At 44.0% G+C, this 26,474-nt stretch overlaps 3 protein-coding genes across 5 annotated transcripts; 1 reads left to right on the top strand and 2 right to left on the bottom strand.

The window, feature by feature from the left end:
- The first annotated feature begins 6,405 nt into the window (after nucleotides 1–6,405).
- sox10 (SRY-box transcription factor 10) lies at nucleotides 6,406–13,163 on the top strand. Of its 3 annotated transcripts, XM_034593115.1 has the most exons (4): nucleotides 6,406–6,529; nucleotides 8,755–9,592; nucleotides 11,132–11,400; nucleotides 11,550–12,340. In XM_034593115.1, the coding sequence occupies exons 2-4, from the start codon at nucleotides 9,165–9,167 to the stop codon at nucleotides 12,338–12,340; spliced, it is 1,488 nt and encodes a 495-aa protein (XP_034449006.1). In that variant the 5' UTR covers nucleotides 6,406–6,529; nucleotides 8,755–9,164. The 3 variants fall into 3 exon arrangements, with proteins under 3 accessions (XP_034449006.1, XP_034449007.1, XP_034449008.1); XM_034593116.1 differs by lacking the exon at nucleotides 6,406–6,529 and having other exon boundaries at nucleotides 9,165–9,592; nucleotides 11,550–13,163; XM_034593117.1 differs by lacking the exon at nucleotides 6,406–6,529 and having other exon boundaries at nucleotides 9,165–9,592; nucleotides 11,132–11,402; nucleotides 11,558–13,163.
- A 3,870-nt stretch (nucleotides 13,164–17,033) lies between these two features.
- Nucleotides 17,034–19,061, bottom strand: polr2f (polymerase (RNA) II (DNA directed) polypeptide F). The gene is made up of 5 exons (XM_034593190.1): nucleotides 18,900–19,061; nucleotides 18,628–18,697; nucleotides 18,230–18,360; nucleotides 17,638–17,709; nucleotides 17,034–17,500 (listed from the first exon to the last, which is right to left on the bottom strand). Exons 1-5 carry the CDS (start codon nucleotides 18,917–18,919, stop codon nucleotides 17,410–17,412), a joined length of 384 nt encoding a protein of 127 aa, XP_034449081.1. The 5' UTR covers nucleotides 18,920–19,061; the 3' UTR covers nucleotides 17,034–17,409.
- A 517-nt stretch (nucleotides 19,062–19,578) lies between these two features.
- LOC117766227 (MICAL-like protein 1) lies at nucleotides 19,579–26,173 on the bottom strand. The gene is made up of 16 exons (XM_034593079.1): nucleotides 26,001–26,173; nucleotides 25,578–25,788; nucleotides 24,915–24,963; nucleotides 24,625–24,766; nucleotides 24,206–24,279; nucleotides 23,956–24,089; nucleotides 22,911–23,524; nucleotides 22,783–22,810; nucleotides 21,953–22,583; nucleotides 21,496–21,618; nucleotides 21,118–21,244; nucleotides 20,936–21,026; nucleotides 20,665–20,738; nucleotides 20,347–20,461; nucleotides 20,113–20,159; nucleotides 19,579–20,028 (listed from the first exon to the last, which is right to left on the bottom strand). The coding sequence occupies exons 2-16, from the start codon at nucleotides 25,730–25,732 to the stop codon at nucleotides 19,904–19,906; spliced, it is 2,529 nt and encodes an 842-aa protein (XP_034448970.1). The 5' UTR covers nucleotides 25,733–25,788; nucleotides 26,001–26,173; the 3' UTR covers nucleotides 19,579–19,903.
- Nucleotides 26,174–26,474: the final 301 nt, after the last annotated feature.

The raw sequence follows: 26,474 nt of genomic DNA, 5'->3' as shown, positions 1-26,474 counted from the left end.
CGATACAAACACGCCTGAACCTGGCGTGTACAGTTGTTGAGTCAGGACCTCGGTGGTGGAACAGCAGCCGTGATGTTAGTCTAACTACAAAACACTCAGAGATGTGTTTCCAGATCATTTATCACAACTCAACTCAACTCAACAGTTTTAAAAATCGTCTCTGAATCATTTAAAATTACGTTTTTTCACAAACTTACTGAGTCAACACAACTTAAGACGAAGAATTAATAAGCGCAGAGGTCACAACTACCTCCTGACACTGACATCAGGACATATGAGCCACGTTCTGAAAAACAAGCAGGAGTTTGATTCCAGAATACCAGCAGAGCTCAGCCGCAGGTAACTGAACTCTCCATCCCACCAGGGACCCTTACTCTAATACCCCCCCCTCCTCCAGCACCACCAACACCCTCTCAGCCCCCCTGTATCAATTTCCTTTAGATGTCCCCCCTCACACAATCGAAGTAACTAGATTCTTTCCTTTGGCTTGCAAGCGGAGATATGAAGCAGAACACACAATGGGCTATTCATTAAGGTAGCCCCACACACACACACACACACACACACACACACACACACACACACGTACCCAGAAGTTCTTGCAAATAAATTCACATACACACATTTAACAAACAGGCGGTACTCCACCTCACTGCCCAGCTGCAGGGAGAGCCAGTCCAAGCTCTTGCCAACCCCTGAAACACACACACACACACACACGCACACACACACACACACACACACACACACACACACACACACACACACACACACACACACACACACACACACACACACACTAACACCAGTCACTCAAGGACAGGACTAACACTAAAGAATAGGAACTTTGATGCTTTGAGCACAAAGGCAGGATTCACAGATGTTCAAAAGGGGACCTATTAAAATGTAACACGGCTGCGTTAATTTGCATCAAACATTGAATTATTTTGTTGCCTGTTCTAATTCATATTTATCACTGCTGAGGAACATTATATAAATTATTGAAGCTTATACATTTAAAAGGGCCGAAACTTCAAAAACTCAGATTTCCACTTACGCCCGACCTCTGACCTCCCGGAGGAACTCAAGCTTGAATGAGGCTTTTACGGTAAAACTATGAGACAGAGTTGATTACATTCATAATAACTTAATAACTGCAATAACAGCAGCTCCACCGGATCCTTGTGCAAGCTCCACTGACTCACTTCACTCAGGGAGCGGCGACAACACCTGCTCTGTCCTGCACAGGTGCATGCAGGGAAAGGAGAGAGGAGGAGGAGGAGGAGGAGGAGGAGGAGGAGGAGGAGGAGGAGAGTGTGTCTGGGATATAAACCTGCTTTTAAAATTATATTCACTGAAATAAACACATGCAAGAAGACACCAAACTTCAACTTCAAAGGACACGTGCACTTTCAATTACTCTCTCAATTCGTGCATCTGGCTCACAATCCAACACAGAGGGATGGATAATTAAAAATAAAGATAAAACGGTGATTTCTAAATAGATTCACTTTTGTGAAGTGGATTTTTTTGCTGCACTGAGTTTGTCCGTTACGAACACGAGCCACTGCAGCTGCAGCAGAGCAGAGCGCCGCCATTTTAGCTCTGATCCAAACGCTGTGAATTTCAAATAAGCTCTTGGCCGTCAGCCTTGTGACACAGATGTAGCCTCTAGCAACCGTTTCCAAATCCAGTGTTACAGACGCATCCAGGCCAAGATGTTCTCATCAATTCCAAAGAAAAGTCTTTCCAATTAGACCGTGACAGAGAAGATCCTTAAAACAGAACAGGGGAGAAACATGGAAGAGAGGAAAGATGTGATATAAGAGTTTTATAAAGGCAGCGCACCAGTGTTTTTAATCTAGTTAAGTGAATGGTGGTGACTCAGCTTGGTGAACTATCCGATTAGAGATCAACCATCGACCTTTGTATACCCCATCTGTGTTCTCTGACCTCTCCCGTCTGCAGGGAAACATTTACACAATCACATATTTGGAGATTTATTTTATTCTTGCACCATTGGGACACATCCCGGCCTCCTGTGAGTCAGCAGGAGTCACCACGTGAGGGTGGTTGCCCTTTGCCGAGGAACGCTGTGCCTCCATAACACACACAAAGTAAACCCGGCTTCACGTCGTACGAGAAGAAACATCCCACAAGTCATGTGAGATTTATACAAGACATAAAATAACTAGAGCAGGTAAAAGGAATTGTTGATTATAAATGTAATAACCAGTTCTTCCTATTTCACCTAAATCCACTATGCCTCATGTGTTTTTCTTAAAGTTGTTGTACATTTGTTGTACATTTGTGTATTGTTCACTTCTTGTCGACAGTGATGTCATCGGGCAGAGGTCAGCTCAGTGACTCTCTGTCCTCTGTGGGTTCACACAGGATTTCAGTTTCAATTTAAATCTGTTTTTTTGTTCTGTGACATGATTCGTTTCTTTTCCTGCAGCGTCGTGTTATCGTGAATCTCCAGTGATCGAGTTCGTCTCCCACAGAAACAGAATCTGTGGATATGTGACATGTGACCTGAGTACATGAAGTCAGTGTGGTTACGGATGTGAGGGGACCCGGGGCCCGTGGGTGGGGCCCCGGCCTCGTGGTCACAGCACAGCAGGAAAGGTCCATCAGCCTGCTGACCGTTAACTGTCACTCACGATGTTGTTCGTGTGTGCGTGTGTCCAAGTCCTCTTCAAAACAAACTACATCATCTCTGTCACATGACAGGTTGAACCATGTTGTTCCTGTGTGTGTGTGTGTGTGTGTGTGTGTGTGTGTGTGTGTGTGTGTGTGTGTGTGTGTGTGTGTGTGTGTGTGTGTGTGTGTGTGTGTGTGAGTTTGTCAAAATAACACAATTTGTCCTTTCCTCTGTTCTTTTTTTTTTATCTTGTAATTTTTTTATATTATATATAGTTCAGTCAAAAGTCATTATTGTCTCAAATGATAAAATATTATTTACTTAAAAACAGAAAGTTGCAGATTGAGGCTCAGCAGTTAAATGGATTTTGGTAAATCTAATTTAGTAAAAATCCTGTTTGTTATTATGGATTTTTCATATTCTTAACGAACATTATGGTTTCACATCAATGATATAACATCACATAGTATAGGTATTATTTACTTTAATAAAGTTAATTTAAAATACTCAGTGGCAGCAGGTTACTAAAGTATTTATCTTAAAACTAATATAAAGCCCTGATGTTTTGTCTCATTTCTCTGACACAGTTTCAATGTTGCTTTATCTAATTTAGTATTTAAGTTTATTGGAAGTTGTTGTTTTCTCTTTGAATTGATTTTTAAAGAAACCTTAATTTAAATGTTTAATTTCAATTATTTAAAAACATTTATTTTGCCCTAGTTTCAGCTGCTGCAGAACAAGTTAAATAACATTTTTTTTCACATTATTCATTAGGCCAAATTAAAGGCTTTAAAAAACGGCTCGTTAGTTTATTTGTTTTTAGAAAAAGCTTCATCCATCTCTTTTTAATAATTAATTTATTATTCGTCTGAACTGACTCTGCAGACACAAGTTACATTATTCTCACAAACTGAATGTTTGAAATTAATGAGCAAGAATAAACTAAATCTCCTTTTTCTCGCCTTCCCACTTAAAGTTCTATTAAAAACAGAAAGTAGAATATAGAACTAGAATATATTTAAGTGTCAGTGTAAATCATTTCATCATGTCCCGCACAGGAAGGATCTTTACTCTCTTTCAATCTCCATCACTTGACTCTAACTCAGTTCGGCCTTTTCATTCCCTTTACTTCTTCCCCACCTTCATTACATGTGCACACACACACACACACACACACACACACACACACACACACACACACACACACACACACACACACACGCTCCAAAACAAACACTCACGTCAAACCGAGGCCCGGGCCGTAAATCCTCAGCGGCCACAGAGGGAGAGAAATCCCCGGTGTGTCTCCCTGCAGGTCCCCGGCTGAGAGCTCCAGGAGGCGGCCGGTCCCCGCCTCAGCTCCCGGGCCGAGCCGCCGCGCTCCTGGAGCCTTTTTCTCGATATGTCAGGGTGTGTGTGGACGCGGGTGAAAAGTGGCGGTGGAGGGGAAGACACGAGCCTTTTTTAGCCTCTTTTCTTTTCTTTTTTATGTGCACAAAACTGCTGTTTGTTCCCCCCCCATCTTTTCATTTTCAGGGGGGAAGGGGGGTGCTCGTTGTGATCACATGATTGCAATTCACCTGAGATCGCCTAAAACAAAGGGCGCACAGAAAAGGAGGGGAGAGGAGGAACGAAGGAGGCCGAGAGGCGGACAGAGAGATGCACTCATGGCCAGGACTCCCTTATCACAGTCAACATTCATGGCTCGTGAAAAAAAAAAGTGGTGATTTTTTTGTGTGGATTGGGGGCCAGTGTGTCGCCTGGCGGGGATACAAGGGGTCATTGTTGTGCAGAACAGCGCGTGTGTTTGTGTCCGTGCGGCCCGATGTCCCCGCGCCTCCAGAGCTGCTGGGGCCCAAAGACGCGCCGCTGCTGCTGCTGCTCGGTCCGGGGAGAGGAGGCAGCTACACGCATCTCCTCTGCTGCCTCCATAGTCTAAATATTAATAAACACAAAGCAATATAAATGATCCACCTGTAAATTAGTTTGTGCCTTTACCTTTACAAAATACGTAAATTTATCCTTATATCTGTTTTTAAAATATTGGGATTTGGGACTGGCCTGTAGAAATCTACATTTTTACATTTCACCCATTAAACAAAGTGGAAAACTCACTTTACACTTAAGTCTTTCACTACTTGGCCCTTTACTAATGTTCAGAGATCATTAAAATGTCCACTACTTCCTGCGTTAAGGGGCAGAGCTGCGTAACTGTGCGTAAAATCTGTGCACCTTTATTAAAATGTGATATTTTCTCCTCTGTGCGCATTTTATTTGAGACCAACACAATTTGATAACTTCTGTGTTTTCAGACTTCAGCTTCTGATTGACTCTGAGGCGCCGAGCCCCCCCCCCCCCCTTCTTCTCTCAGGCCTCTATAATCGAGTTTTCTTGATTTGCGGATCAATCACTGACAGAATCTTGTGTTGCCTTGTTCCAGCTTCTGGAATCTGAAATTTAACTTTTTTCTCAGCTGAAGTTTAAATCTGTCAAATAGATTTTTTTGTCTTGAAGCCTCAGAGATTTTTGAATTTAGAGGCTTTTTTAAAAATGCATTTAGATGCTGCAGGTATAGGCTGCAAATTCAATGGTCATGAATTGATTTCAGAGTAATTGTAATTAAGGCCTTAAATTGTGTTGGTGGCCCTGCAGAGCTCAATGTGCTGCAACTTACACATGCAGACAAAACACAAGCAAATTATATTTATGTATTATAATTTGACAACATACTCACACATGCAAGTACAACACAACCAGACAAACACACTGCAAATACACACAACAAAACCCAATATGGGGCATGATGGAAACAGATGTGCTCACAGGGGACACACAAAAGTAATGAAACCTGTAGTAGACTTTACCTCATTTCCAACACACAACTTCAGTTACTTCAATAAAGTCACAAATTGTGTTTCATCCCTGGATTGTGTCCCCTGGAAACACTTCTATCATCTTGCAGCGAGTTTGTGAATTTGGATGTCGTGCATGTTGTGTTGCAGCGTTTTTCTGTAAATTTGCTTGTGTTGTCTGTTTTGTCCTGTGTTGTGTTGAGCTGTGTTGAGTTGTGTTGATGTCCCTTGGCCACCATATGTACTTCCGCTCAAGTTAACAGAGGCCTGTAGGATTTCTCAGGTGTGGAACTACACAACCTCAAATATACCCGACACATGTTTAGTTGATACTACAATGAATATTCACTATCTGGAAAGTAACCACAGCAGGGATTCAATCTTACATATAGTAGCTGGCTTTGTGCTGCTAAGTGTGTTTCTTTATCATATTTGGTTATGTTGTTGTCAGTGTTCACAAATAAAAGAAGATTTTTGTGTTTATTGCCGCGTGTTGTGTTGATCTCTCTCTGCACCATGTGAACTCTCAGTTGTGCGACTACAACAACAACCTGTTACAGAATATGCATTCAGCTGATGTGTGGATTCCCCCTTTTGTAAAACAACCACATGAAGCAGGCGACGGTGTTAAAATGCACAGAACACAATGTATGAACACTGGGACCTCGTGTTCAGCCTCAAACTAACTTGAGAAAAAACAAAACCCTCAAATTTCCTTTCTATATTTTTACACTTTTTTTTTTGGAGAGAGAGAGAAGGGGGGATGGATGGAAGAGGGGGGGAATTACATCCCCCAGCCAATCACAAACATCTGAATCTGCATCATGTAGTTGTACTGCTCCTTTAAGACTTGACTTTTTTTCAACTCCCAGCCTCATACAAGGAGCTCTTTAAGCCCCGGTGCCGACACACAGAGCAGGCATTCATACTCGGGCAGCGCAACGAGGGGGCTGGGGATCGAGCGTCACTTTGGAAACTCGGGAACTCACGGATTCTCGTGCTAAACCGGCGACCTCCTTTTCTCATTACTGAAGTAAGGCGCTTAGCATTTCCAACTCTTTCCTTTCTGCTGCCTCTCACTCTGATGGTGTGACGAACGAAGCCCGACTCAGAAATACACCATCGCCATTAGAATTATGATTTTTATTGCTGTTGTTATTATTGTTTCAGGGTGTGTGCGTAATGGGACTGTGGCAAAATTACTTATTTGTTTATTTGTCAGATTTTGGGATCATCTGAGAATAACCTGTTGCTTTTACAGTTTTTAAAATGTAAAACAAACTCTTTTAAATTTGCTTTCACTGTTTTTTATTATAGCGAATCTGCCATGAGTCGATCTGTTCTGAATTGATTTCTCAGATGATTTCATTTTGACGTGTTGCTCCTCATCATTTGTCAACACTGACGATTTTCCTAACCACGAATTTTTTTTTTATAGGATTCAGCAAAAGCAAAACTTATTAGTGGATGAAGAGGTTTTTTAAAAGTTGGAGGAGATTGAAAAACAAACCACAAACAAACTACGCGCTGTTGTAAAATCTAATTAACAGTAAAGTTTCTAACAAGCAAATTAAGGCCAACTTATTGTCAAATCGAGCGGCGGTAATGAGTTCACAGACCCGGAATTCATCACACACAGTAAATATGCTCTGTAATGAAAATACTGGAACACAAAGTACATGTCTTCAGATAATGGTTCATATGAGATTCGCTTTTACAAACTTTAACTGGTGAGTTAAGCGCAGAGACGAGTCTTTATTTTCATTTCAGACGCTGCGTATGAGAGAAATAACTTAGTTAACAATTTATATGTTCAGTGACAAAAGGAAATTATCACCACTCAGTCAATTGACTGCTGCCATTTCTCTTTGCTTTCTTTCATGAGACGTTATATGTGATTACAACTGAGTCTTGCAAACACGTGCGTAAAAAGGCGTTCGGTGCCAATTGCGCACGACGTTTTACGCACGGTTCCTCTGCGTTTCAGACGCGATGACAGCCTGTGAAGTGGCCCTGTTACAAACCAGGTGGCGAGCGACTGTCATTTATCATTAATGCGCCTCGGACAGATGCTGAAGCTTCGCCCACACGAAGCTTAATTAAACAGATGTTGGACTTTTACTTAGAGCCACTGAAAAAGCATTGGTTCGTTCAAAAGAGTGTTTAAACCAGTAGATGACACACAAATGTAGAAATTAATAATCATGTATGTTCATAAATGTTTTGTTAAAAAGTGGTGAATAATTTTTTCTCCTCAAATATAAAAAGCTGCAGTAACCTGAGTGTGAAGTGACTGAGTTCCACCACTTCACCGACAGAAGAAAACACAAACTCGTTTCTTTTAGTGTCACTTAAACGTGGGCGAGATTCACTAATTCCCCTGCAACATGATCCCGGAGTGGTGGGGGGGACAAACCGGCGCCGCTGGTTCACGGGAAGTTCGCTGATTCACGTCCAGGACGTAAAGTTCGGGGCCCGGGTGTTGATTTAATGGGTAAAAAACAAGGACGCATTTTGCAGCCGCCGACACAGACTCGCTCCTGTTCCACAAACACACTGTGTCCAAGTCACACGCGCGCACATGAGGTTTATATTTCCAGCGCCAGGTTGTGTTGATCCAGGGACTGCGGGGTATAAATCCAAGACTGTGCTGCCCATTACAACACCTGGTCCCCGGGGAGCCTGGGATAACTGCGAGCCCTTAAACAGTAGCTGTAAAGGGGGGGTGGGGGGGTGGGGGGGGGTAGGGTGGGGTGGGGGGAGCTCTGCAAAGATCCAACTTATATAAAAAACCCAGACACTGAAGAAATAAAAAAAGTAAATGAGTTTAGACAATATTCTGCGCCTTTTACGCACACGTGCTGGATTTACAGCCGAGGCCTCAGTGGGGCTTTTGCCTCCTTCCTTATTTCAGAGGGTAGTTAATGTTGACATTTAACAGAAAACCACTTGAGCCTCTTCTCATGACTTCGCATGAATGCAACAGGGAAAAGATCACAGATGCAAAAGTCCCTCAAAAGGCCAATTTTATTGGGTTAAAAAATCTGGGGTGGGGCCATCAGGTTAGTTTTTTAGGTTTGATTCCTCTGTGGAAATGTGCAAACTCACTTCTCACAGTGTCCTGACTTGTTAGCTGAAGACAGCACCTCCTCCCTCCCCCCGCCCCCCCCAGATGTGTCGGTGAGGTTGTAGTCGCCCAATGAACCAGGCTCCGTCCCTGCCCCTGATCCAACTGAACCCCTCACCGCTCTGTTGCAGGTCTCCGCTGCTGAGGTCCAATCGCGGGATTCACGGAGGAGAGAGAGAAGGGGACGTCAGGAGGGAAGTGTGTGCGGGTGAGTTTGGCGCAGTAATCTGTGCATTAGCAGGTAAACTGGGGTCCAAGGTGCGCACTGAGCCGCCTATGATACCAACCACCCGGATGGAAAGAACTTTAATGTGGAATCCTCACAGAGTTTTGCAACGGAGGCTGAGAGTAGAGACAGACTGGCAGTTTATATTATAACTTAGAGGAGCCAGAGAAGAGACAGGTCAGATCAGCAGTCAGCCGACACTCCGCACTCTGTAGGATCAACAGCAACAGGGACCCGAACAGGCACATCTCAGCATTTGTAGGAACAGGCCTTTGCGTCCTCTGCGCACCTGGAGGTTTGTGTGTGTGTAGGAAGATGTCCAGAGACGAGCAGAGCTTGTCGGAGGTGGAGCTCAGTCCCGGCATGTCGGACGACAGCCGCTCCCTGTCCCCGGGTCACTCTTCCGGGGCCACGGGCAGCGGGGACTCGCCTCTCCGGCAGCCGGCGCAGCTGGCGGGTCTGGACGACGCGTCGGCGGGCTGCTCCTCTGTGAAATCCGACGACGAGGACGACCGCTTCCCGGCAGGAATCCGCGAGGCGGTGAGTCAGGTGCTCAACTGCTACGACTGGACCCTCGTGCCCATGCCCGTGCGCGTGAACACCGGCGGCAAGAGCAAGCCGCACGTGAAGAGGCCCATGAACGCGTTCATGGTTTGGGCGCAGGCGGCGCGGAGGAAACTGGCCGATCAACACCCGCACCTGCACAACGCGGAGCTCAGCAAGACCCTGGGGAAGCTGTGGAGGTGAGGAGGCCACTTTACTGTGATAGTTCACCTACTGTCCAATGCACGTTGTGTGCGTGTAGCTGGGAGACGTGGACGGTAAACAGGGGGGGGGGTTGGAGGAGTTCAGGACATGTAGGGGCCAGTGGAGCTGGAGATACTCAGATATCTACAAACTAGGCTTTGATACTTGTAAATAAATGTTCTGGATGAATCTTCAGGTTTCAAGAAACATTAAAGGCTTTATTCAGGGGTCTGAGTTTTTTGGGAAAGGGCTTCAGGAGAGGTAGATGTGTGTTTGTGGTCAGAATATTAAGTATAAAAGGACAAAGCGTCTCTCTTGTTGTCCCCAATATTTCCCAGAAAACATGTTTTCCACGCTCTGAATAGCAACAACTCGATCATCTGATCTCTACCACCTCAACCCCCCCCCCCATCGTTCTAACCTCAAAATGTCATACCCTCACTCACATGGATTTAACTTGAGGCCAGCATCGTGCACGTAGACTCACCCCAGCACCGTGGTGATTAAATTGATTTCACAACTGCAGGCACTTGTGCACGTGGAGTATTCATTCCCCTATTTTTGTCTTAAGTCTTTCTAGTTTTTCCATAATGTAATGATGGCTGTCATTTTCAAATGAGCGAGGACACAACACCCCCCCATGTAAGTGTATCTGCGGCATAATGTTTTCTGTAAAATGTATCTGCTGTAAATTACTGAGACTTTTCAGAGATAAGTCTCATTTTCCTGCTTTCGGACACGGCTCAGCAGCTGAAGAACCAGAGTCTGTGTAGCTGCCGTGGTCACATGTCCCCGAGTCCAGACTCATTTCATACACCGTTTAATTCTTGGCCACTTGACTGGAGCGACTGCGGCTCCTGAGGGAATAAGAGTGGTTTTCAGAGCCGCTCAGCTGAAAGTACAGCCTTTCACCTCTGAGAGTTAAAAGTACCAGAAGATGTTTCACGTTATTTAAACTCCAATTTTATATTTCAAATATTTCTGAGTCAAGAATCCACCTGAATACATGTGTGTGGCTAATTGTTCACTGAACCCTCACAGTTCTTAAAGTTTAAACTTCTGCTTTGCTTCAACACTCACCATTTCCTCACCAGAAAGGTCACAGAGGTTAAATTCATTAGCGTTGTGGGGATCCAGCATTAATTAGATGAAGACTTGACCTTGGGCTCAGGCCTGATTGGTTAATTGGCTCAGAGTCACGATGAGCAGGGAGGCTGAGGAAGGTCGGGGGGTTCTCATGCCATCTCCAGCCATCAGTGGTATTAAGTAGCTCAGGTCAAGTTTTCAGACAGGATGCTTCTAAGGCCTCATTATGTCATTAGTATCCAGAAGTCAAACCCTCGAGGCTGACATCAGATACAGCTGTGAAGAAGCTACTTGCTGCAACATATACTACAGCAACTATATCAAATAAAAAGTTGTAAATTATTAAATCCTCTTGTAGAATACTATATTTACAGCAGTGTGCGGCGTGTGTTGAGTTTTCTTCCTTTATGTTAACAAACAACCATCTTGGTATCTTCTTTCCATCAAAGACTCCTCAATGAGAGCGACAAGCGGCCCTTCATCGAGGAAGCAGAGAGGCTGAGGAAGCAGCACAAGAAAGACTACCCTGACTACAAGTACCAGCCCCGGCGCCGCAAGAACGGAAAGCTTGGCTCCGGGTCCGGAAGTGAGGCCGAAGGCCATTCGGAGGGCGAGGGCCCCCACAGCCACTCCCGCTACAAGGGCCTCCACCTGGATGTGGCCCCCAGTGGGGGAGCCAGGTCCCCTCTCACAGATGGGCACCACCCTCATGCTGCAGGTGGGCTGCAGGCTCCCTTCCACTACCCACTGATCCCTGTTACATGTGTATTAGCCTGGATGCAACTGGGCAGTGTGGCACTCAGATATTTAATGGTTTTGTCTGCCAAGAAAAAGAGCTGTAACCTCATCTGTCTTGTGTCCCTACAGGTCAGAGCCACAGTCCTCCCACACCCCCCACCACTCCCAAGACAGAGCCTCATTCTGGGAAGGCCGGAGACGGGAAGAGGGAGGTTAATGGGAACGGGGTCTCCCGTGGCACAACAGGACCGGAGGGAGGCTCAGGTGCTCCGGGATCTGGGAAACCTCACATTGACTTTGGTAATGTGGACATTGGTGAGATGAGCCACGAGGTCATGGCCAACATGGAGCCGTTTGATGTCAATGAGTTTGACCAGTATCTTCCCCCTAATGGGCACCCGGGGGTGGGACAGAGTGCTGGGGGGGCTGCAGCTGCAACAGCCTCTCCAGCCTCAGCGTACACCTACGGCATCTCCTCAGCTCTGGCAGCGGCCAGTGGACACTCAGCTGCCTGGCTCTCCAAGCAGCAGCCTCCGCAGCAGCATCACGGCTCCAGTCTGAGCTCAGACCCGTCCAAGGCCCAGATTAAGAGTGAGGCTGGGGGCGCTGGGGGCCACTTTGCAGAGGCCGTCACAGCAGGGTCCCATGTGACATATGCGCCCCTCAGCCTTCCTCACTACAGTTCTGCTTTCCCCTCACTGGCCTCTAGGGCTCAGTTTGCTGAATATGCTGATCATCAGGCCTCAGGGTCGTACTACGCCCACTCCAGCCAGGCCTCGGGGTTGTACTCCGCCTTCTCTTACATGGGGCCCTCCCAGAGGCCCCTGTATACGCCCATCAGCGACCCAGCCAGCGTGCAGCAGTCGCACAGCCCCACACACTGGGAACAGCCCGTCTACACTACCCTGTCGCGGCCATGACAGATAACGATTCCAGAGGGCACTGGTGCAGGCTCAGCCCCCATGTCAGACCCAAGGAGCTACAGCGGCCACAGCAACAACAACAGCCGAGCTGCTGGTATCGACGGTCAAAGCGGTCTGGGCTGTGGGGAGTGGGCCGGCACCGGAGGAGGAGGCTGGGGAGGCCCGTGGGGAGGAACCCCGTACTGCGCCTTCCCGGACGCAGAAATGCTGTCGCAGCCCAAGTACGAGCTTGGCCCGTGGTGCTATCGAGGCGTGGTTGAGTATTAGGGCCGGACAGAGTAGTAGTAAGAGTGTGTTACTTTGACGGAGCAAAGAAAAAAACAAACACTCACCGAGCACTGCAGAGTTTCAGGTTAGATTCCCAGCAGCAAAGCCTTTGACACAACAACAGAACGAGAAGTGTTCACAGGTGTCATTGGTTTGTTGACTCACTGCGAATCAGAGGAGGCAAAACTGAGGAGGACAGGGACAATGGACCACAATGAAAAGTACATCTGATGCAATAAGGTCAGAAGCTTGACCTGCGTAACGTAGAGCGGACTGAGAGGGAGTCACTCTCATCTACATACAAGAAGAATGGGAGAGAGCCGAATCATTTGGCTATGGCCCATTAACTTCTCAGGCAAGGCCTTCGTCAGACAGATGTTAGTTTGGTATTGCTTTTGGAAATCAATACGACAAATACACTCTGTTGGATTCTGAGGAACATTTGTCCTGATTTTTATTCAAATTTTTGTGCCGTGTTCACTTCAAAAGACTTTTGTAAACGCAACGAACACACATGGAAGAAAAACGCCGGAAAACCATGTGAACTTTTGTGAAGTGAAATGTGTGTTGAGTCAGAAAATGACGACTATTATCAGGATAGTCGATGAAATGTACTTGAAATAACTAATGTACGTGTACTGATGCATACAGATATGAAATATTTGTAAAACAACCAAAGTTTTGAAACCAAAACTTTAGAACTAGAGAAGAAACGTTACAGAGGTTCCTCCCAACGAGACACTTAACACTACCTGACGTAGCTTCTTTCTGAGCTTAACTTTTCATACCTGACGTATATAAAATTCTTTAAAGTCTTTTGGTGTCAAATATTCCTGTTGCTTTTCTTTTTACCCACAAAAGCACTGATGACTGATTATTCAAGTTCGTATTTGATGTATTTGTGGAGAAGATTCATGGTCAAGACAAATCTATTTATACTTTCTACATTGAAATGTCAGATTACAGAATATATGATAGAAGCTTTTGCTTTGTTTTCACTTTTTTGACTGTGACGATGCCGTCAAACGCTTTTTGCCATTATTATCTCCTGGAATCCTGCACCGCTGCTTTTCTCTGCCACAGATACACTTTTTTTTTTATGTCATGTTTTTAATACAGTTTTTGTATCTTTAGAAAAAGCTATTTTCATACAGTTTCAGTGATACTCAGCCAACACTGAGAAGCAGTTGCCAGAGATTAAAACCAGCAGGAGTTAAAAACATTTTAACACGGCCTAATATTAAACATAAACTGGGCCTTGTCCTCAATAAAACTTGTGACTAACAGATGGTGCAGTGAAGAGAAAAGCTGTTTTTGTTCAATCCTGTTTGTGTCTTTTTCTATTTTTTTTTGTAAACCATTAGTTAACCTGTTTTTTTCCATAATGTCTTTTATAATCTCTTTTTAATCTTTATGGTGAATAGTGTGTTTCCACGTATAATGTCTCTCCCTCAACACAGAAGTGTTCAAACATCATTTATTTGCTTTGTTATCATGTATATCACAGATATATTCTCATTACTGGACACAGATGTAAACGATACGCATGCAGCACTGCTTGTTTTAAATCACGGTCCACCGGTGCTATAAGCCCATGTTTATTTAACCATTTACCTCCAGCACAAGCAGCCATTTTCACATCTGTATTGTTGTAATGTTGCTTTGAATTCGACATTTTCCTATTTATATTTGTTCTGTTGCTTCTTGTGTGTGTGTCGGTTAAATGTTTCTCTCCATTTAGAGGAAAACGTTTGACTGTTGTAGTATTTAATCTTTTCCTTCTTGTATAACTGTCGCCACAACTTCTGAATAACAGCGGGACCGCGAGCCGTATCATGTGATGATGACTAACTTTTACCCTCACTTGAAATAAAGCTATTATTTCTGCTTTCATACAAGTCTGCCTCTTGAAACGTTTCCACAGTGGAACAAACACACCTCAGCAGCCTGAACAACAACTGCAGTACAACAACAACAACAAACAATAACCGGAAAACAAACCCCATTTTCAAAACTACTAATTGACCCCATTATAGAAATATTCCTTTTGTTATCGAAGCCCTGGTCTGGTCGTCATTAATCACACATAACAACAGAGGCACATGCCTCCGTGGCTCAAAGCTCTGCTCACATTCTCTGAATAATCTCTCCAGCTAATGGATAATTCACTTTAACTGCAACTCAGAGCTTCTGCAGTCGACCACTGACCATCAGGTGTGTGTGTGTGTGTGTGTGTGTGTGTAGGCGGTGACTGAGACAATGTGTTACACTACAATAGCAGAGGAAGTCTTCATATTCGCTGTCGATTACTGCAGATGAAAAGTTCCCCGACAGAACCTGAGCTAATATACTTGGTTCTACTTGCCCATATGCATATCTCCAGTTGGTTATAGTGTGCATGTACGTGTGCGTGTTGCAGGTTAAGCCTGACTCCTAATTCCCTCCCTTTAATCGGCTGTGTGATACTTTGCAGAGACAAAGAGGGCCATTGAGGGAGAGTTGGGCCGGGAGGGGAGGGGGGGTGAATCAGGGCAATGAGGCAGCCTTACCCATAACTGCCTGGCCTGTAGCTTCACTGGGATACAAAGGGACTCTCATACACTCCCTGCACATAGACCCTGCAACCCCCCCCCCCTCCTCCTCCTCTCTCCCGCACACTCAGCCCATCCACGGAGAAACGCACTCTTCAGGTTGGAGCGGCAACGAGACTCAAACATTCCACAAGTTAAGAAAAGTGACCCGGAGAGAAGACGCAGGTCGAAGCAGGTGTCGACATCGAGCGCACCACCGCCACCGAACAGGGCAGAGCCAGATCACCAGCACTGTTCGCTGTGTGTGTGTGTGTGGGGGGGGGGGACATACTGACACTTTGAAGGAATTGTTAAAATCTGGTTTGCATACAGGAGAATACTCAGTTGATCTAATTTTGTAAAGTGACACGTTGGACAGTCGGTCCTGACACAGACACAAAGCGCTGTGAAGCAAACAACTCATAAGAAGTCTGAGCAGACATTCTGCTGATGGAGAACTTTATGAAACCATAAGCAAAGAAACTTTTGAATTTACACAAGTTACAAAATTGTCCAATTCAGCAAAATGTATTTTACTGCATTAGAAGTCATTATTCTCAGCTGTTCTCTCTCAGAGACACAAACAAAGGCCCTGAGCTCATATGTAGAGTAATCATACTGGACCAAATATGATAAAAATCATTCTACAAATATACAATATGTGTGGAATCAAAAGTAAGAGTCCACTTGATTTATCAGAATGTATCATCCAGCAGGAATCTGATGTGAGGAACTGTCGGGGCTCAAAAGGTAAAAGAACAGAGCTGCTGGAAAAAGACAGATCATAAAGTATTTGTGTGAAAACCAGAGTTTACAAAACTGAACCAACTGGAGTCGGAGAATAAATCTAAAAAGAAAAGATATGAGGATATGAAAAACAAAAATCAAATGAAGTAGAGAGTAAAATAAGTCAGATCCTCAGCAGGGTTAAGAGCGACCTGATGCTGGCCTCACTGTGGTGGGGGCTGCTGAGTGTCACATGGGATCCCCCCCCCCCCCCCCACCCCCCTCTCCATCTCGTGAAAGGAGTGTAACGCCGGCCTGAGGCTCTGTCTCCTCCAATCAAAAGCCCCACAGATTAAAGCAGTTTTTTTCCAGAAATTACTAACATGACTGTGGCTACAGCCAATTATAGATACCAGTACAAACTGGCTTGTTTATAACGATGTTTTTCATATCTGTGAGACGTGATAAACACGAGAGAGAGATTCACGCCTCCTGCTGTGTCTTTATCTGACACCAACAGTTGTGATGCCTTTATATACATGGACATGTGTATACACTGGAAATATAACACAGAGCATCATGACAGCTGTAACACTTCATCAGATGCAGAATTCGTCAGGCTGTCAGTCATTCATGATAATAAAAGACAGGGTTGTAAATAAAAGAAAAAAGATTAGAGCTTATTTAACTAAGAAACAAGTATTTGACCTGATTAAAGCAGAATGGATTCTGTTCCCCGTACATCGAAGATCAGTTTGCGGAGTTTGATTTGACAAATACAAGAAATGTGAATTTTTGGCATTAGTGTTGATCTGTTTTCAGTATGACAGGAGTTACTTAAGTAGCTGCTGTTGCGTCTTTGAGTTTGGTTGAATAACACAAAGTCCACTTGGAAATACTGTGAAACTATTTCATGTAGAGCTCTAAAAATCATGATAACCAGCCCTTTTATCAGTATAATATAAATGTAGGTTGAAGATAAATAAATTAAACTTCTACAGTTCACTTTAACTTATCATTACTCGATTTTACTGTTAACTCCTATTCACACAGATATAAACGATGTGTTAACTTCAAATTGCAGTGAGAGAGAGTCAGTGTCAATGAATCATGTGAATAAGACAAAGTTATTTATACAAAAGAGTTTATTCTAAACTATAAAACAGTTTTTTTTACACAAATCATGTCTTTCCTTCAAAACAACAAGTTACAACACAGGAAGATTTCGTAAAACAAAGTAAAAGTTTGACTTGAGTTACATTTCCCCCTTGTGGTTGTTGGTTAAACTGCAGCTGTTAAAACAGATGGAATCTAACTGAATTTCACCGTCGGTCCGATCCTGAGATTTTCAACCTACATTTCAAAGGTTTATATTTCAACAGAGTCACCTGGAAACTTTGTGGATCTCATGGAGACATGAGCGACTGATGGCTGCATCAGTCTAAAGTCTCCGGGGGGTTTGAGCAGCTGACTGACCTGCAGGGTGTGACTGGATAATTTAGTTTAATCTGTTATGATGAGCTCGTCACAGCCCCAGTCCTCATAACTCCCGTCAGGAAGGTACCTGCGGATGATGATGGGAATCTTTCTGCACCTGTTGTGGGGGGGACGAAAAGAGAAGTCAGGGTGAGACACCGACCAGTGGAGAGAAGCTCAATGCTCTGCTCTTTACAGATGAAACCAAGACAACAGAGATAATTGAATTTAAAACTATAAAAAAAGATCACTTACTTAAGTTCTTTCATGGCTATTTGCAAGGGGTCGGTTTCTCCCTCCAGCTCCACCATGACTGGAGCGCACATCCTGTTAGAAAACGTTTATATCACAGTCAAAACAAACAACCAGACAATCCTGCAGTGCAGCGACGGCACAACAGTAAAGATATCGACTTGTGCCAAACAAATCATGCACTTGATCCTTGAGGAGCTGATACATAGGTCAAGAAAACTGTCAAGAAAACTGTTCATCTGACAGAAAATCTAACTGTTTCCTATCTGCTGCCTTGTTGATATTGTTGAACATCAGAATATCTTTGACCAAGCAGCTCAGTATTTACATACATATATTTTACATGATCAAATGAAGGGATGATTATCTGAGGTTTTACAATAGATTCACACACAAGATCTTTTTTAAAACATGGTAATGTAAAGTGAATATGACGACTGAGAAGTTTGTTTCTTCTGGCTTGATGAAAATGATGATTTTATCTGCTGCGCTTGGGAGAAAAAGCTGAATATTTCATTTCAGGCCAAGTTGTGTTGAGGTTAAAACACAATAACTGTGTAACCACTGGTTCTGTGACACATGTGGAACCACTCACGCGATCTGAAGCGCCCGTGTCCCCAGCACTCGGGCCCTCTCGTACTTGGTCATGTACGGTGTCGTGATCCTCTTCAGGTTCGCCAGATGTCCGTCTCCTGCCGGCAAGATCTGCACATGCTCCCGGTCCTCCTGCGCACACGTGGAAGACAGGTTAGGCTCATGGATTATGGATCGTAACACATGTGGAGGTAGTGGCAACAACAAACTAAATGTCCTTTAAGTTGCTTAAGTTACACACAAAGCAAATATCAGAATCAAATATGAGAAAAATCAACTCTTATCTATGATCTATTAATATTTTCACATTGTACTTATTTCTTATTGGTCGTTATTGTATATTTTTGTACCTTTTGTACTTTTTAGCACCAAACACCAAAACAATATGTGACAACTTACATCTTCCGGGTTTTCCAGATCATCTAATCCCTCGTCCTCTTCGGCGTCATCGAAATCTCCATCATCGAAGCTACACACGTGACAGAAAGTTTGTTAAGTTAAATGTCTCGAGAACCAGGATGACGTGAGCAACACCAGAGCTGCTAGCTAACAAGCTACACGTCAGCTAACAGGCTACACGTTAGCTAACAGGCTACACGTTAGCTAGCAATGACGTACAGTGTTGTGTAAATACGTAAATAAATAAAATAAACACGCGTTTTGTTACTCACTTGTCTTCGTTGTCGGACATGTTTGACGTTGAAGCTCGTCTGTGTCGCTGTGAATCTTTGAATCGCGAATTAGCGAAGAAACTTTCTGTTGTCAACACAAACCCACATGAGCGGTAGGACTTCCGGTGGCTCGGTGCAGCGGGGAAATGTTCCGGTCGGCCAAGAGGACACGTGTGTTTCGTTCCGCTTGTTTTCCAGTGTGATCAGCTGTGCGTCACAATATCAAATGTCTCATGTTGTAAAATAAAACTAGTCTGATTTTATTTGTTTGTTTCACACACTTGATTTCTGTTGTTAAAAGTGCAGATATGAAATTAATATATGATTTTTTTTTTGATGTTCTGAAGTCTCCTGAACAGGATTGTGTCTTTTCAGAAATTTAGCCGGATTTGTACATTTAACAATTTCTACACACAAAAGAACTCAGGAGAAACAATTACCCGTCTTTATTTCAAACCATTATATCAGAACCAAAACCATCTCAGAGCAAATTAAAATATTATCTGTTATGATAAATGTTTTTAATCATACAACTCAACACAAGTTGGTTTTTCCTGTTCTGAGTGAATTCAAATTCACCTTCTTTAACATAGTTGATCTCTCGCTTTTCAAAAAAAAGTTTAAACAGTTTGAAATAAAAGTAAAAGTATACTTATTTTCCATAGACAACTCATAGAACTTTCTCAAATAAATATCTATTGCTTACTTCTACAAATACAAGTATGTTACAAAATAAAGAAACATTAATATTGGCTGCATACAGCAACATAGAAAATGTACACTGATACCAGTTAAAAAATTAGCAGAGATAGAAAATTAGATTTCATCTTGTCTACACTACAGAGCTGCTCTTCTTGACATTACTATATTATTATTATCATATTTCATATGATAATCATGGTCTGTGGTCAAAATAAATATTAACACCTTCATAATCTAAAACCATAAAACGAATCTGTTATCTATGAGAACTTTGCACCTGTAAAACATTTCATATTCGTACATCAGCTCTTTTTGTCCGTGGAGACCTTGATGCTTTCTGCTTTATGGTTGAGCATCTTAAAAACATTTGTGGGCTTGAACTTTCCTTTGGACTTCTTCAGCTCCTTCAGCTCCTCCTTCTGGAGCGCTGAGGAGGAACAACAGGAAAACACGGGGGGTAAGAGGAACGGGGAAAAAGTTAGAAACCTAAACTTCAAAGTTGTTTTCTCACCTTTGTTCTTCTTCGTGGCCTCTGAAAGTTCATCTTCTTCTCTTTCCCTGATAAGAAATCCAGAATTATATTTGGATCTGCACCAAAATGTACAAACTCCTCTATACCATTAACATTTTAAAATAATTCCCCTTCCTTTAAGTTTCATGTTAACCTGTTTGACGGTTATCCTGCTCACTAACAAACAGACAAACGCAGATGAAAACGTGTATTGTCTTTTATTTCCCTCTGCACCTCTGCCTGTCCACATCCAAGCTGCTGATGATCTGGTTCCTCTGCTCGATGATGGCCACCAGCTCGTCCATGAGCCGCTGCTCTCGCCCCCGGTCCTCCTGACTCCAGTCCGTCTCTGAGTGAGCAGGGGACAGCGTGTGAGCATTCAACCAAATGTTGGGTCTATTAACATTACACAGGGACTGACAGTGATATAATAACACAGCCCTGTTCAAGGTTAAATCCTTGTATCATGATAGAGTTTCCCTGTAGTAATGCCTCTGGTTATTTAGATAAATGATTATTATCATCAGCTGATAAATAGCATCATATACAAACCAGGTTTATTCAGGATGCATCTGAGCTCATACTCCACATCCGCCTGTCTCTCCTCCAACTTCTGCTGCTTTGTCCTGGGAAAGTTCAAAACAAACACAAATCAGGAAAATTCCCTTTACACTTCTGGAGAATAATGCACAAATCCAAAATGGGTTTAATTATCTACAAAAAACACATTAACAATCTGAACAAAAACACAGGCTCCTGCTAAAAGGAGACACAGCAACATGCTCAGGAGGCTAAAAATAAAACCCCTGACTTCTGCACTTACAGATAAAGCAGCTCGGTATCTCTGCGCACCAGAGCTTGTTTCTCATGGAGCAGAGAGAACCACTCCATCAGCATTCGTTCCTCCTCTTTATCTGGAATAAAAAAAAGGACAAACACATTGAGTGTTTACGCACAGTGCATCACAATAAGAGGGATTTTGTGCCGGTGAATAAATGGCTGCACCGTTCCTGCAGTCTCTCAGATTCTTCTCCAGCTCCACTCCTCTGTGCTGCAGAGCCTCCAGACGTTTCTCCACCTCTCTCATCTCAGTCTGCAGCGCTTCTGTAGAGACATGTTGGTCCGACTGCACCTGTCAGCAACAACAACAACAACAACAACTCAGGAAAATCGTGCAGGGAGAAACCTGCAAAACCATGTGTGAATTTCCACCAGAGCAATTTACATGTAGTCCCTAAAGACTGAAGCTTGCAATGAGGGCTGCAATAGTTAGTGTGGACAGAAACAATGAACTTAATGATGGACGTATCCCTTCTATTATAATACTAATAACACATTTATCAAGTATTATTATTATCAGCTGCCTTTGGAGGTTTTTCATACCTTCCTCTTGATGAGAGGGAAGCCGTGTCCAGGGGCCGGCGCCCGTTGAGACGGCAGCGCCTGGAAAGTCTTGGATTTGATCATCGTGGGATTTCGATCAAAAGGATTCTCTCTGCAGGCCGGCTGCAGACCAAAAGGATACATGTGATTATCATGTTGAGATAACATCCGAGAGAATTATCCCATCTCCTCCAAACCTGTTTAACCTGATAATTCATGGGCCGTGAAGCCTGTGATGACTGTTAAAAAAAACAAAGTGATCGTGTCTGTTTGTCTTTCAGTTTTCTCAGCAACCACCCATCTCAGGAAAAGTGACAGTCACATCCTTCTCCATTTCATCTACCACTATGTGTGGCACTTGCCGTTACCATGGTAACCACATGGGGGTTGAGAAACAACCCTTGATAACGTGATCATCGACATAAGAGTAATAATTAGCGGTGAGCTCTGGTCGTACCTTACTTTGCCACGTCGAGGCTGATTCACTCCCTACACCGCCCGGCAGCGAGGAACCTTGAGAGTGGACAGACGTGATGACCGGCACAGAGAGACTTCTGGGTAAAAGGAGACTCTGGCCCTCATCTGGTGCAACATGTGGCCATGCAGCTGCTTCGGTCACATCTGGGAGCGAACCACCCGTCCCTCCGTTTTCACCCACATGTGGTGAAGTGATTTGACCAGAGTTTGCAGCCTGTTCACTGGACGTCTCCTCACTCGCTCCCCCTGCTGGAGCCTCTTTGTAATCTGGTGTCTCAGCTGGAATGTGTTCATCCAGCGGGTTTACATCCGATTTAGTATTTTCATCAGATCGAACAACAACCTCTGTGTCTCCGATGATCTTTACCAAACTGCCCTCACTCTCTGAAAGACTCGCCTCCTCCTCCTCCTCATGCATGTACTCTTCAAATGGATTGGGGCCTGTCACTTTGGATCTGTACCAGGGGCCCTGCCGTTTAAACACAGATTTGGTTCGAGGAGTGGGCACCGGGGGGGGAGCGGGAGGCAGCTGGGTCCAGGGTCCCGAATGAATGATGGTCATCCACGGATGGTTGGTTTTCACGGTGGAGCTGCTGCAGGTTGGGCTGGTGCGAAAAGGGGAAAGAGGAGAAATGATTTCAAAAGGTGATTCCACCGCCAGAGGTTATATTTTCATGAAATTTGTAAAACACCAGGGAATTTTTACATATAAATATAAAAGTAGATAAAGAGATGTTGATTATAACATGTGATAATAATGATAAAGGTAAAAGGACACAAGCAAACAACTGAGTCTTTCAGTAAACTTACACGTGAGACGATCTGAGTGGAGATTTACCTGCACGGATGAGAAAGAGAGGAAACCAAAAATAAGTACATCACAATACACACATACAGAAAGAGCTGAAAACAGCCGTGGTAGATTCATGTGTGTTTACCAGCAGCGGGGGAGCTGGTTGTTGTCTGGGAGGTTTTGGTCCTTGGTGCAGGAACAGGGGCCACAGAGGAGTCGGACATTTGTCCTGGTGCTGGAACCTGCCGACCGCTTCCTTCCGTCACTTGTACACACGGCTGGTGAGTCTCTGTGGCTTCTTGTTGCATCTCGCCATCTGTCTGAATAGGTGCAGCTTCATCTTTTCCAGCCCCTGCGACCGACCCCTCACTGGGTGGAGGAGGAGGAGGTGGAGGAAGATGAGCTGCTGCTGGCGTCTTCAACATGTTCTTCAGTCCAGCAGCTGAGTCTCTGTTATCTCTGCATTCCACCTCGCTGCTCCTCTCCTGCCTCTCGCTCCCAGGCGCCTCTGCTGCTTCACAAACCGGTCTGTCCCGTGACTCTGTTGTCTCAGTGTAATGAGGGACGCTGGAGACAGCCAATCCACACAAAGACACATAACCTGACTGAAGAGCACGTCTGGGACGATACTCAGTTTTCTGTTTGAGGTCAACATGAGTGTTTTTACTGTCTGTGAAATGGTCGCTGCAGATGAAGGAGGCAGCATCACTGCCCTGTGTGTAAGACTCCGGTAAGAGAGTGCTGTGGCACAGTTTGCACCTGGAAGACAAACATGTTTTACTGAACTCTGACGTGCACAGATGTCAGATTATCTCACACAATGATAACTCAAATATGCTGAAGAAAACAAAGTGAGACTGGCAGTCGACCTTCTATCCAATCAAGACGCAACAAATCTCACACTCGTACATATCAGTTCTCTAAATGTGCCTGATTTAAAAAAAAAATCTACATCTATAAATGATTCCCTGGGAAATTAGAGGCAATAAATGCTCTATCTCTCAAGGTTAAACAAAGTGAGTCCTGGATCTGCCCCCAGTTTTTGCTTATAATCCTCGCAGCAAACAGACGAACAGAAATGAAAACATAATTCTGCAGAGGTCATAGATTCTCACGTCTGTCTCTCCCAGGTCTAAACAGTCTGGATGGATCTGGATCCTAAAGTAAACACTGGTGTCACAGTGTGTCACCTGAAGCAGCTGCGATGAAAGACCTTCCCGTCGATCAGATGTCTCTGGATGAGGTGGACGGGCTTGAAACACAGACTACACACCGTCCGCGGCCTCGCGCTGGATGAACGATCGGTTTCCAGATGACTCGAGCTCTGAAACCAGAAGAGGAACAAGCAGCTCAGACGGTGAAACCCACAGCTGAGGCGACGAAGAGTGTGTGAAAACAGGCGCGAGGATGTTTGTGTTGAGACGACGGAGACTGATTTACCTTCAGGGGTTTAAGACCATCAGGAGTTTTACTCTTGTTGAAGCCGTGCGATGATCTCAAACCAGAGGAACCTGCTGCTCAGTCAAGAGAAGACAAATGGAGCACAGCACAGTTTGATACATGAGAAGTTTAACATGGAAATGTGTCTTGACCTCGAGGAGACGTGTGAGTCCCAATGTCCCCCCCTCAAGGACTCACAGACTTTCAGGCGTCTTCCTCCTAAGTCTGAAATTGTGAAGTATGTGAAGGCTCCATCACAGACGTTCTGAGCCACTGTATCATCCTACGAACCTGTCAGAGACCTTCACCACCTCTCTGCCACCGAGCCAGATAATAAACCTGCTATCAGATAATACTGCTGCAAGCTACTCTAAATAAAGAAAAGGTCAAGAGGTGAAGGTCTTTGGAAGAGTACAAACCCTGAGACGTCCTGTTGAAGACGCAGTAGAGGTATGAAAGGTACGAGATGACGCTCAGACAATCGGGGACCCGGGTGGAGACCAGTTCTTTTGGGTCCAGCAGCGCAGGGATGCCCAGCTTTGTTTCTGCAACTTGAAACGCCTGCACACCAGGAGGGAGACACAGACAACAACGGTAAATGACTGATACAAAATAAAAACTTTATAGGTTTAAGCTTTAGTAAGAGGAAATAAATAACGAGCACTCAGGTGAGAAAGACTTTCCAACAACATTGAGGTCAATGACTCACCAGTTTGTGATTGAGGTAAACATCCTCTTTGGAGAGGGAGCTGAAATCTCTGGAGTGAGAGGAAGGAAAATTCAGGGATTGATTAAATTGGGATGAGTAAGAGCAAACAAACTAAACAGTTGCTTTTCAATGAATCGATGGTTAACAAAGCAAAATGGAGTTGAAGATCACAGATTAACTCGTAAATTAGATTACAGTCAAGTTCAACTATTGTTTCGAGGAGGTAAAAACAAACGGACTAATCCCATTTAACGGCCGAGGAGGGAGACGGAGAGAGATTAAGCAAATAGGAGCAGATTAGTCCGAGTGGACAGGTCGTCACTCTGCTGCAGATTAGACCGCACGTTAGACAGGGAGCAGGCTCGGGCCAGAACCAGTAAATTAAATTAAACAAAATGTAAGATTAATAATAAAAATGTAGAATTCAATTTAAACAAATACAAGACAAAATCTAAATGAAATAAAAGAAGAATATGATAAATTGAATCAAATAGAATAGAATGGAATAAATTGAATAAAAAAAAAACAATTAAAGTTTTTTTTTAAAGTTTTTAAAAATAATTAAAACGAAGATAAAAATAAACATTTAAAACAGATCAGGCCTCACGACGCAGTGTAACTGTACGAGTCTGCAGCTCCAAGTGAAAGGTGTGGTCCACTCACATCAGGTCCGGTCTGTGTCTGTGGATGATGGCACAGAATGCGAGTCCGTCTCTGAACGAGGTGGACATGTTGCTTATGTCCACGGAGGGGTAACTGGTGCACGTGACTCTGCACCAGTCCAGCAAAGTCCTCGGTGATGGGATGAGCTCGGACATGATGTCTGCACGAACATGGCACTTGATGCTTTACTCGGATCTGTGCAGCTCTGACTCTGAGGAGGAAACAGGAAACGAGCATCTACCACACATGCAAATACTTTTCCTGTGCAAAAAAAATACAAAAATACAAAAATCTGCCAAACGTGTGTATCACAGCAGGAAGGACTTGACTGTTAGAATAAAAAAAACACGAGGGTTTTTACATCGCCTCATTGTTTCCATCCACAAAGTGTCGCACGGCTCCTCAACACAAAACAGCACGAACCAGCCACGCGCTTCCGGAGGAGCCGTCGATCATCCGCGTCGCGAGGCTCCTGCAGTTGACTTGTTAGAAATAGAAGTTTGAAGTTTTAAAATCCCGTTACTTTGCAGCCCGGTGGCTCCTTGTTGTGCTGCACTCTGTGGGTGGGATGCACCATAGCTGCCGCTGGAGGGCGACACCGAGCTGCTGCTCCACTATAATTAAGAAGGGGGGGAGGTTTCCGGTTTCAGGCACGTGACAGAAAAACTTAATGAAAACAAAAAAAAGAGTTTTTTCTGTGATTGTAGAAATGATTCAAATTTACATTTTATTATCGCATCTGTGACTGAGATGCAATATATGATCGTGTTTTCCTTGGCAATGTAGAAATTGATATGAAAGTATGATGAAGACGTTCGTTCATAAGATGTATTAATTATTTTCATTATCATGTATTCATTAAATCAGTAAGAATCACATTAAATCATGTTTTTAAAA

Source organism: Hippoglossus hippoglossus, chromosome 8 (assembly GCF_009819705.1).
Source record: "Hippoglossus hippoglossus isolate fHipHip1 chromosome 8, fHipHip1.pri, whole genome shotgun sequence".
Lineage (NCBI taxonomy): Eukaryota > Metazoa > Chordata > Actinopteri > Pleuronectiformes > Pleuronectidae > Hippoglossus > Hippoglossus hippoglossus.
This window is presented reverse-complemented; position numbering and strand designations above follow the sequence as displayed.